General features: G+C 44.8%; 1 protein-coding gene across 1 annotated transcript in view; it reads left to right on the forward strand.

Moving 5' to 3' along the window:
* The window catches only part of LOC137384069 (ras association domain-containing protein 8-like), a 67744-nt gene that overhangs the window by 39838 nt on the left and 15795 nt on the right, over nt 1-12111 (forward strand). The window contains exon 4 of the mRNA XM_068057643.1: nt 3460-3586. Within this exon, the coding sequence (XP_067913744.1) occupies nt 3460-3586 (127 nt within the window). The remainder of the gene's footprint in view (nt 1-3459; nt 3587-12111) is intronic.

The raw sequence follows: 12111 nt of genomic DNA on the forward strand, positions 1-12111 counted from the left end.
AATCTACAAATTCACCAATCTTCTCCACCTGCTTATTAAATTTGGCTCTTTCCAAGATGTTATTGTCACGAAGATTGTAATATTTATCAAAGGCTTGAAGTACCTCTTCAAATGTACCGGAAGCCTGGTTGATCCCTTGTTGGACAATTATGTCGTCCGCAATTACACTTATTGAATATAAAAGGGTGTTCACTTGTTCCACTTCTCATTTGGTATGGAGTTGAGAAGCAATCCTAAATCTTAGGAACCTTTTCCTCCTTAAGGACCAATTTATACCTGATTGGGTCCATCTTGCTCGTAAAAACTTTCAGGCATTCCAAATTTTGAAGCCATATTATTTTCTTCAATAGACTTTTAGAGTTTGCATGCTTTAATGGAGGTGGTCCCACTGTTTTTGAGAGTTCCCTGCTGTTTTAATAGGCTTTTTAGGGTGTTCCCCTTTCTTTGAGAAATTCAGTTTGTTTGTTTTCAGGCTTGGTTGCTTTAATGGAGGTGTCCGTGCTGTTTTCAGGGTTTCATGCTCTTTGCCCTCAGGTTCAGCCCGAGTAAAGGATTGGGTTTTCCCCCTTTTTTCATTTACAGAGCACAATGGCTTTAGAGAATTATTTCAAGCTTTTCAAAAGGTTTTATAACCCAATCCAAGACCATTGGTATCGTGATTCACCCAATTGCTGGATTCTACTTGCAGACCACCACATTTCTGTGGTGCAGCCTGTATTTCTGTGCTCTGACTCACCACAGTTCCGAAGCTCTTCACAGCCTCTTCAGCAGTTTTCTTACTGTACTGGGACAGTATTCATCTTTAAATTTCTCTGTTCACCACAATTTTATTGTTGTTTTACCGCCAACATATTGTGTGTTGTTGTATTTGTAGCATTGCTAGGGCATTTGGGAGAAATGCTTAGGATCTGGATAAAGTCAACTAACAACTCTTTATTATACACATTTACTATATACACTCTCCACAAGCCTCCTAACCTAGCATCCTCTATGCTGTTATCTGTTCTTCTCGTCAAGACTATCCTATGTGACTGTTACATCATCACTCCTATAGTTGGAGGAATTGTTCTCACTGTCTTCAGTATTAACCCTTTACCTCCTTATACTACAGGCACATCATCCTGACTGCCCTACCCTCCCAAATAGGTTGGGAAATCCGAAGGCAGGATGAGTTAAAGAACCCTGACTGTAAGCCTGTCCATTAGATCTAAAGATGGTCCCACAATTCCAGCAGGGGCTAAATCCAGAAAATTCCTTCCAACGTTTCATGTGGGTGACCCGTGAAACATTAACTTCATTTCTCTCTCCTCAGATGCTTCCAGAGCTACTGAGTATTTCCAGCATTTTCTGTTTTTATTTCAGATTTCTAGCATCTGCTTTTGTACTTGGTCAAAGCTTTAGGTTTTAAGGAATGTCTTAAAGGAGGAGAGGGAGGTAAAGAACTAGAGAGGGAGAAAGGTTTAAGCAGGACATTTCAGAGCTTAGGGCCTAGATGGCTGAAGGCATGGCCACCAATGGTGGGGCAAAGGAAATGGTGGATGCATAAGAGGCCAGAATTGGAGGAACGTAGAGTTCTCTGAGAGTTTTAGGGCTGGAGAAGATTACAGAGAACTCTAACTTAATCTCATTCTCTATAGCACCTCAAAATAATATCCCTTTAGCTTCCTCATTCTTCCCTTGATCTTACTATCTACAGACTTTTAAGATGCAACCAAATGTACATTTTATTACTGCATTTGCCTTACCTTCCCTCTTACACTTTTCAACCTTGGTGGCATCCCGCACTATAGGCCTTGGTCCTTCACTATAATGTTTCTTAATTTTAAAATAAGACATTTATTAAGAGATTCACAGCTGTATTTTAGGGCAGGATGTCCATAAATTGCCAAAAGGTAATTAGAATGTGCAATGTGAATAACACATTACCATATTTATATTATAACATTCGGTTGCTATTTTGAATTGATTAAATTTTGTTTTTAATTGCTCCACATGGCACTGTATCATTTCTTGTTAGTTGATACCTAAGGACTGAATTTTTGCCTTATTTATGGGGAGCTAGGGATGCTAACCCTCCATGACTGCTCTCGAATCTCTTACATTTGAAAATTACTCTCCTGGACACTGCAGCATGCTTTTTTTTTTCATTTGCTTTGAACTTTTTTTTAATAAAATTATTGGAGACAGGAAAAATGGCTGTTTGACTGAGTGAGACGTTTAGAAGTGAAAGCCATGTGATGAAACCTCCAGGAATATGCCCACCAGAGTTGGTAACTCAATGGCGAGCTCTGTGGTGACCTTAGTAAAAAGGTGCTAGCTTATTCCTATGTAATGCCTTGGATCGTTATTGAGCCAAGTCAATGCCTTTGTTTGAATCGCAGGCAATGCCGTTTCCTGCCATTGTGTTCATTACAAATATTGCACAGCGCAATTTCACCCAGTTCTCTCTCTGGGCTGTAGACACAGTGGTCGGTTCGTACACAAAGACTGGCAGGGCTAAGCGCTCCGCTGCTTTTACATCGACCTTAGCGGATGCCATTGCGTGAGTCTCCCACACCAGCCGGCAATCTCCAATGTAAATTGGCCGGACTCACTAAGAGTGACCGGTTGGGAAGACCTGGTAAATAAATTCTGAGTCGCCTGGAGAAGAAACTTGGCTGTGGTGTAAAGCAGGCCACCGATTCCCTTTGAGCACATTTTGTGCTACTGGCCAAGATCAGTTTCAGCCCCATTGTCTTTGGATGGCCATTCTTAACAAATCTGGCAAGCCTGAATCACAGTAGCTGCCCGGAACATGGATCTAAGCACCCAGAGACATCACTGTAAGAAAGCCTCTAAGCCTAATGTAAAGCAGGTTAGGAAGAATAGAATACTGTTCATTCACCTCTGAGATGTTGGTCAAAGCCACTGACGATCATAGTGACATAGAAACTGGAGTAGGCCATTCAGCCCCTCAAGTCCATTCCACCATTCAATTAGATCCTAGCTGGTCTGCATCTCAACTCCATTTACCTGCCTTTGCTACATAACCCTTGATACCCTTCCTGAACAAAATTTATCCATCTCGATCTTGAAAGTTCCAATTGTCACCCAGCACCCACAGCCTTTGGGGAGCTAGTTCCACATTCGCACTACCATTTGTGTGGAAAAAGTGCATTCTGATTTCCCTCCTGAATGGCCTACCTCTAATTTTTAGATTATGCCCTCTTGTTCTTGATTCCCCCACCAGAGGAAATAGTTTCTCAGCATCTACCCTAACAAATCCTTTTAACATTTTGAACACCTCGATCAGATCACCCATTATTCTTCTAAACTCAAGAGAATACAAGGCAAGTTTATGCAGACTGTCCTCATAATTCGACCTCCCAACCCCTGTACTTTTCTAATAATGAGGGACGATATTCACCCTAATAGACTCTAGAACTTGGAACCAAGCAACTTCTCTTTTTCCCCACACAGAGGAAGCGCTGTGAGCTGGATGATCTAACCAGAGAGCTGCGACAGGCAAACCTCCTCCAGTTCATTCAACAGACGGGGGCCAAGGTCAGCATTCTCCCGGCACAGGAGGGACCTGCTGCGGCCGCGGGTGAGTAACTACAATTACTCCTGTCACTGGCACTCCGCTCTTTCACTGCAATCCATTGGCAAGATTCCCACAAAGAAATGGACTGAACCACAGGGTATGATCCCCAAACCACTGGTTGAAAACCCAGCAATTCCAGATAATGAACCTGAAATATGAATGACTCAGTCCCCAGAAACCAGTAGCCCCAATTAAAGGAGAATGGTAGCCCCTTTATATATTCTAGGTGGGGAACTCTCTTTTTCACACTTTCTCAAGTGAAAGTTTCAACTGAAGGTCAAAGATGGAGAATCCATAACAGTGCCCCGAATAAAGAGAGGCGGCTTTTTCATTTCTATTCACAAAAGCTCTTAACCTTTGATCCTCAGCGATTGTTGCATCATCTTGTCATGAAAATGTGACAAAGCATTTACTGTATCTTAATAAAGCAGGAGCTCTAGGTGTGAGGAGCATTGTGATTAGTGAGTGACTTGACATGTTTTAAGTTGCAACCTGTTTATTTTTATTTAAGCTAGGCCATTTATTATCTGAGCAGGCATTCTAGTTTCAGTTTCTGATGTGAACTGCACAGCAAATGTCTGGTTTGTGGATGTGGTTATCTCCATTTACTGTTTTTTTTTGTCATTCAGTTGCACAGGCTTTATATTAGGATATTGAAGCTTGGCTGAATCCAACCACCTACTGTGGCTCCAACAAAAACCCACCCAGGGCCTCAAAATGGAGATGACCACCACAGCACAGAGCGGAGAACTGGTCCTGGGAGTTAGGGGCATGGCACCCAACCCAGCAGCTGGGAAACAGGCAGTTGCCAGGAAATTCTGCAATACCAGAGAGAAAGACAGAATTTAAATAAAGGAACCCCCAATACTAGTGCAACAGTACAGGTAGAAAAAGTATTTTTGACCAAGTCACTCCCTCTGGTTCCACTCACTGGACCTCATTCAATTTGGCAATTCTATGTTACATAAGAAATAGGAAAAGGAGTCAGCCAATCAGCCCCTGGAGCCTGCTCTGACATTCAATAAGATCATGGCTGATCTGATTGCGATCTTAAACCCACTTTCCTGCCAGCCCCCCATAATCCTTGACTCCATTGTAGATGAAATATCTGTCTATCTCAGCCTTGAATATATTCAATGACACAGCCTCCACTGCTCTCTGGAAGAGAATTCCAAAGATTAATGACCCTCTGAGAGAAGGAATTCCTCCTCATCTCCATTCCCACTTTATTTTGAAACTGTGCCCCCTTGTTCCAGATTCCCCCATGAGGGGAAATATCCTCTCAGCATCTAGCCTGTTAAGCCCCCTCAGAATCTTATATGTTTCAATAAGATCATCTTATATTCTTCTAAACTCCAATGAGTATAGGCCAACCTGATCAACCTTTCCTCATAAGACAACCCCTTCATCTCAGGAATCAACCTAGTGAACCTTCTCTGAACTGTTTCCAATGCAAGTATATCCCTCCTTAAGTAAGGAGACTAAAGCTGTACACAGGACTCTAGATGTGGTTTCACCAATGCCCCGAACAGTTGTAGCAAGACTTCCCTACTTGTATACTCCCTCCCCCTTGCAATAAACGCCATCATTCCATTTGCCTTCCAAATTACTTGCTGTACCTGCATGCTAACTTTTTGTGATTCATGTGCAAAGACACCCAAATTATTCTGTACTGCAGCATTCTGCAGTCTCTCTCCATTTAAATAATATTCTGCTTTTCTATTCCTCCTGCCAATGTGGACAACCTCACATTTTCCCGGATTATACTCCATCTGCCAATTTTTTGCCCACTCACTTAACCTAACTATATCCCTTTGCAGACTCTTTGCATCCTCCTTATAAATAGAACTTCTTGTTCTATTTGTTTTTCAACCTTTGAGAAGTGTTCTGAAAGAAAAGGGCCTGAAAGTTAAGTTGCAGTTACAGTTTTTTTTAAAAATTCGTTCATGGGATGTGGGCTTCGCTGGCTAGGCCAGCATTTATTGTCCATCCCTAATTGCCCTTGAGAAGGTGGTGGTGAGCTGCCTTCTTGAACCACTGCAGTCCATGTGGTGTAGGTACACCCACAGTGCTGTTAGGAAGGGAGTTTCAGGATTTTAACCCAGTGACAGTGAAGGAATGGCGATATAGTTCAAGTCAGGATGGTGTGTGACTTGGAGAGGAACTTGCAGGTGGTGAAGTTCCCATGCATCATGCATGCAGTTTGTTACCTAACCTGAGAACTGAGTTATACTGGCTTGCACTAGGGGACTGAGCTCTGCATTGCTTACTTACATTGTGAGCCAGAATTATTTAAATTTTTGAGATCATGGCCAGTAGCATCCAATTTATCAAAACATTACATATGAATTAGGAGCAGGAGTACGCCACTCGACCCCTCGAACCTGTTCCGCCATTCAATACTTTCATGGCTGAACTGATTACTCCACATTTCCACCTACCCCTGCTTTAGCTTTGGGCATCCAGCAGACCTCAGAATGTCTTTTAAACTTGCTTTGACACCTCACCACAGTTATATCCTGTGTGGATTTGATCGCATCAGCAGCATTCTTATAAATGTAACTGAACTCTTAGTCTGTGGGTGTGAAAACATGCATGTGATTTGTTAGTACCCCATGTACATAAATGGGCTGCAAGTGCAGCTGGGCATTGACAGCATATGTACCATGTATTGCATCGAACTAGTTTCTAGGAACAATTCTGCGTTTGCTTTATTAAACAGCTGTGGATTGATTTAGTTAGAGCAACAGTACAGTGAGATACACAGTGCAGGATGGGCCCAGGCTTGATCTGTACTGAGTTAGTTGATCTCAACCAGGTACTGTTTAGATCACTACAGTTGGTCCAAGTATTTCTGGACTGGGGAGGAATAATCAGCCAGGTTCAGGCTCTTGGCCCTGCTATTTACAGCAAAGTGAGAGGGGAGCAGGGAGAAACCCAGAAATCCTAGGACGTGGAGTTCCTAATGCATTTATTATCTTTTATTCAGTTTTCCTGCCCACCCCTCACCCACCTCCCCAACAGACAGCCAGGGCCTGATTTTTACGTCCTGTCGGGGGCAGGAATGGAGTTGGGCAGGTGATTAAAATAACTCGCCGGCCAGCTTCCTGTTACCATTCCTGCCGCCGGCAAGTTTCAACAGGGTAGGGGGAGGCCGCCAGCTCTGAGAAGCTGCCTGATTCCCAATATGGTAGTTAAAGAGCTCATTGAGAGTTTCTGGAAGGCCATGTTTAGATTTTGGTGGGGGCTCATGGGCTGCAACCTGGGTCACAGGCAAACCAGGTGCATGGAGGTGGTAACACAGCGGGGAGATAGTCATGGCTGCCCCAAGAAATTAGGTGGGTGCATAAAAAAAGGAGAACGGGGTTGGGGGGGGGTGCGGGGGTGCGGTCTCAGCTATTGACACACAGGTGACATTGGGTGTGCTCAGGTTGCGGGGAGAGTGTCCTGTACATGTTCAGACAATGCAGGGGTCACCACCCTCCTGGCATTGCGGGGGCATAAGAGGAGGGAACAAGGCTTCCAGACACAATTGGGAGGCCACCCAAGCACAAACAAGGGAGCAGCTGGCAATGGGGGCACGACACTCAGATTTCGGGGACAGCAGCAGGAAGGGCAGAGCTCTGGACATCAGGACAGCAGAGGAGAGCGACGAGGGACAGGGTGAAAATGGAGGCCATACCCTCAACATAGGATGTACCGGTGAAGAAGGAGCTACCTTGAGATGACCAAGAAGCAGTAATGGAGGAGACTATGACTCTCCAGGCAGATGGTCACTGAGATTTATGCTGTTACTGCAGAAGACCTCTTGCCTCGCAACACCGCTCGCCATGCCCTGCCAGTAGCCATCAAAATCACTGTGACCTGGAACTATTTTGCTTCTGGCTCCTTCCAATGATCAGCTTTGGACCTTCATGGCGTCTCGCAAATGGCTGTATACCGCTGAATCTTATAGGTGCCCAATTTGCGAGTGCTGGACAGTACATTCAATTCCAGACAGATGGGGCTTTGCAGGCACAGAGGGCAGTGGGTTTCGCCTCCATTGCTGGATTCCCACAGGTGAAGGGCGTCATTGATTGTACCCATGTGGCCATCAGTGCACCAGTGACCTGCCAGTTGGATTCATCAACAGGAAGGGCTTCCACTCCCTATCGTTTAACTGGTCTGCAACCACAACAAGAACTTCCTGCATGTGTGTGCTTATTTTCCTGGTAGCTGCCAGGGCTCCTTCATCCTCCAGCAATCCAGGCTGCCACAGCTCTTCTCTCCACCCAACAAACTACTGTTTGGATTCTAGGGGACAAAGGATATCCCTTGAAGAGATGGCTACTCACTCCTCTGCGAGAGCCCAAGCCACAGCCCCAGAGGTGCTACAACCGAAGTCCTCAGTCACAAGCCTCTGAATCCACTGAAGACGCATGAACCCCAAGAGAGAAAAGTCTCCTACAGCGAACAAGGTTTAAGAATACTACTGGGCCCCAATGAAAAGCAAGATCTACCTACAATCAAGGACTCTACAGTGAGCTCGAAGAAGCGTAACAAAAACTCTTCAGGTATTCCCTCAAGCTTTTCCACTTTATTTTTCTTCTGCTCTTTTCTGTCTCTATTTGTATGTGTGTATCACGTATGCATGCAAGTGTGCATGCATCTGTTGGCGTTAAGCAAATTCGAGTTTAAGGTTAATAAATTTAAACTTTTCTTCTTTAAACCTACGAACGCATGTTTATGCTGGTTTCTTTGTCTTATAATTGGATAGCAATGAACAAGGGTTCACCAAGGGGGAGCTGAAAACATAATGTGTTTAAAATTAAACCCTGTTTCAATAAGACCAGGTGAAAGCTGAAAGGAAACCCTAGACCTCATTCTCACCTGGTTGTGAGAACATCAGTTCAGAGGTTTCACTGTCCCTGTGCAAGGACCCTTGCTCCCCTTCCCCATTTCATCCCTCTTTTCTTCTCCCATCATTAATAAATGGAAGCTCACACATTGTTGTTACGCCCATGGTGGGAGGAGTGCACTGTTTATTCTAGTTCCACTTTTCCATAGGTCACAACATATATTTAAATTTTTTTCCACTTACCGATACGGTCAATCATAGACTCTATTTTTATCCCGGAATAAAATACACCAACCAGGCTTCTTGAATAAACAATAAAATTATCAGTTTATTTTAAAACAATTCTTAACCAGTAATGACGTAAAGCATAAACACACAGATTGAAATATTAAAGTTCCCTTTTTACCTTAGACCACACACACACACACAAAAACTGGTTAACCGGAAGAATAAAGGGATTTGCGTTTTAGAGCTTTATTACAAAATAGTTAAATAGATGCTAATTCTTGAAGAAAAAAGAGAAGATATGGAAAAATGTCCCTTGTTTTGGTTTGGCGTCCAAATGCGTATAGACGGCTGTCACTGGGATCTTCCTAAAACAGTTCTTTTCAGATGACATTGAAGATCAATTTGGGTAGGCTTCCAGGAAATGCAGCAACAGAGGTTTCAGACACAGCAGGAATGCAGCCACAGTTTCAGTCTGCTTCTTACACTTGCTTTTCAGCTCCTCGAGAGATGGAAAACTGGCAGGCTTTTTCCAAACTGCTGGAAGAAACTGAGTTGGAGTGGTTTGTTCTTGGCAAATTATTTCCAACTCCTTTTCAAACCACTGTTCATCCCCAAACAAAAACAATAAGTGTTGGAAATACTCAGCAGGTCTGGCAGCATCTGTGGCGACAGAAGCAAAGTTAATGTTTCAGGTCTGTGACCTTTCATCAGAACTGGCAAAGGTTAGAAAAGAATTAGGTTTTCAGCAAGTGAAGGAAGGGGGTGTGGGAGAGAACAAAGGGGAAGGTGTTTGATAGGGCAGGAGAGGTTAAATAACAAAGCTGTCCTGGGACAAAGGCAAAGGGTGTGTTAATGCTTGTGGTGAAAGAAAAAGCATTAGTCCAGGGAGACTGTTAATAGCGGAATAATAGACAGCTCTGACTACATGAAAAGCAGGCACATGGTTAAAAAATAAAATATAAAAAAATGGTCAGTCATGCTCTGAAGTTATTGAACTCAATGTTCAGTCTGCAAGGCTGTAGAGTGCCTAATCGAAAGATCAGGTGCTGCTCCTCGAGCTTTCATTGATGTTCACTGGAACACTGGAGCAGGCCTTTGGCATCCCCATCCTGGAAGGAAAATCTGGCCCCCAAGTTGGCAGACTGCCGGTTGCTGGGCAGAAAAGCCAGCGCGGAGGGTCGCAGCCAATGTCCATTTGGGATGGTCCTCAGCAATCAGGATTTGAATGGGAGGATTGCAGGGCAGGAAGCTTGGCATCGGAGGTTGGGAGGTGTGTGGAATCGGCCGATCACAGCAGCAAGAAGAGGCCACAATTGGTAGAAGGTTTGCTGGGGAGGGGCCTGGGTTGGAGGAGGATAGGTGGGGTTGTAAACACTCCTGTACCTCCTGACCCACAAGGAATGCTCCAAAAACCGCTTACCTTCTGCCGCCAACTGTTCCCGTCTTCATTTCACTGCTGGGTTTTCTGAGCCCTGGAAAAGCTGTCAGGCCAGCATTAAATTTAAATCAGGCTCTCAACAGCACTGTAAGAGTCCGAGTTAAATATTATAATGAAGTGCCCTGCCTCTCCATGGTGGGGCACAGATACACCATGCAAACTGTCATAGTACTATGTGGCAGATACATACACGGTGGTTTGGGATCATGTTTCCGAGACTGAGGTGGACCTGTGAGGGGACAAGTACCAGTGAGCGGGAGTCAGCTTAAAAGAGGCTGTGAGAGGCCTGAGAAAGAGCAAGACTGAGGCAGATCTGCAAGGGGGCAAGCACCAGCAAGCGGGAGTTCCAGTGTCTTAAAAGAGGCATATTCTCACACACTCTCACAGGGACAGCAAAAGAGTTCCACGACTGATGCCACAGTTCAGGAAGTGACGCATTGCAAGGGGAGGCAGCTGATTGGTAAGTAGGAACAGGTGGGTATTTCTACCCTTTTTTACTACTTTCAATAGCTGAAGTAAAAGTAAAGGTAGGGACTTTAGAGTGTAGTAGGTTGTGTTTGGAGTGGAATAAGGTCCATAGCATAATTAGTACTCTAAATTAAAGGGGGTAATGAAAGAGCTTAATCTAAGGGTAAGTCTCAGTAGGAGAGCTCAGCCTCATGACATGCTCCTCCTGCGCTATGTGGGAAATCAGGGACATTTCCAGTGTCCCTGGTAACCACGTGTGCAGGAAGTGTGTCCACTGCAGCTACTGGCTGACCGCATTGCGCAGCTAGGGCTGCAGATGGATTCACTGTGGAGCATCCGCGATGCTGAGGACATCGTGGATAGCACGTTTAGCGAGGTGGTCAAACCGCAAGTAATGGCTGCACAAGCAGAAAAGGGATGGGTGACCACCAGGCGGAGTAGTAGGCACAGGCAGGTCGTGCAGGAGTCCTCTGTGCCATCCCCCTCTCAAACAGATGTATCACTTTTTGAATACTGTTGGGGGGGGATGGCCTCTCAGGGGAAAGCAGCAACAGCCAAGTTCGTGGCACCACGGATGGCTCTGCTGCACAGGATGGGGGGGAAAAAACTGGGAGAACCATAGTGATAGGAGATTCAATTGTAAGGGGAACAGACAGACTTTTCTGTGGCCGCAAACAAGACTCCAGGATGGTATGTTGCCTCCCTGGTGCTAGAGTCAAGGATGTTTCGGAACGGCTGCAGGACATTCTGAAGGGGGAGGGTAAACAGCCAGTGGTTGTGGTAAATGTCGGTACCAACGACATAGGTAGAAAAAGGGATGAGGTCCTGCAAGATGTATTTAAGGAGTTAGGAGCTAAATTAAAACGCAGGATTATTTCCTGCGCCACGTGTTAGTGAGTATAGGAACAGGAGAATAGACCAGATGAAGCGAGGCTGGAGAAATGGTGCAGGAGAGAGCGATTTAGATTCCTGGGACATCGGGACCTGTTCTGGGGAAGGTGGGGCCTGTACAAGCGGGACGGGTTACACCCAAGCAGGACCAGAACCGATGTCCTCGCAGGGGCGTTTGCTAGTGCTGTTGGGGAGGATTTAAGCTAGAATGGCAGGGGGATGGGAACCTGAGCGGGGAGACTGAGGAGGAGAAAACAAGGATAGAAATGAAAGACAGGAAACAAAAAGGCAAAAGTGGAAGGCATAGAAATCAAGGACAAGAAACAAATAGGGCTATAGTGCGAAATAATGCTAAGATGACTAAGAATGTTAAAAAGACAAGCCTAAAGACATTATGTCTCAATGCACGGAGTATTCACAATAAGGTAGGTGAATTAACTGAGCAAATAGATGTAAATGGATAGGATATAGTTACGATTACGGAGACATGCCTGCAGGGTGGCCAAGGATGGAAGCTGAACATCCAGGGGTATTCAATATTTAGGAAGGACAGGCAAAAAGGGAAAGGAGGTGGAGCAGCATTGTTAGTAAAAGAGAAAATCAATGCAATAGTGAGGAAAGATGTTAGCTCAGAGAATCCTGATGTGGAATCTATATGGGTGGAGC

The sequence above is a fragment of the Heterodontus francisci genome, chromosome 25 (assembly GCF_036365525.1).
Source record: "Heterodontus francisci isolate sHetFra1 chromosome 25, sHetFra1.hap1, whole genome shotgun sequence".
NCBI lineage: Eukaryota > Metazoa > Chordata > Chondrichthyes > Heterodontiformes > Heterodontidae > Heterodontus > Heterodontus francisci.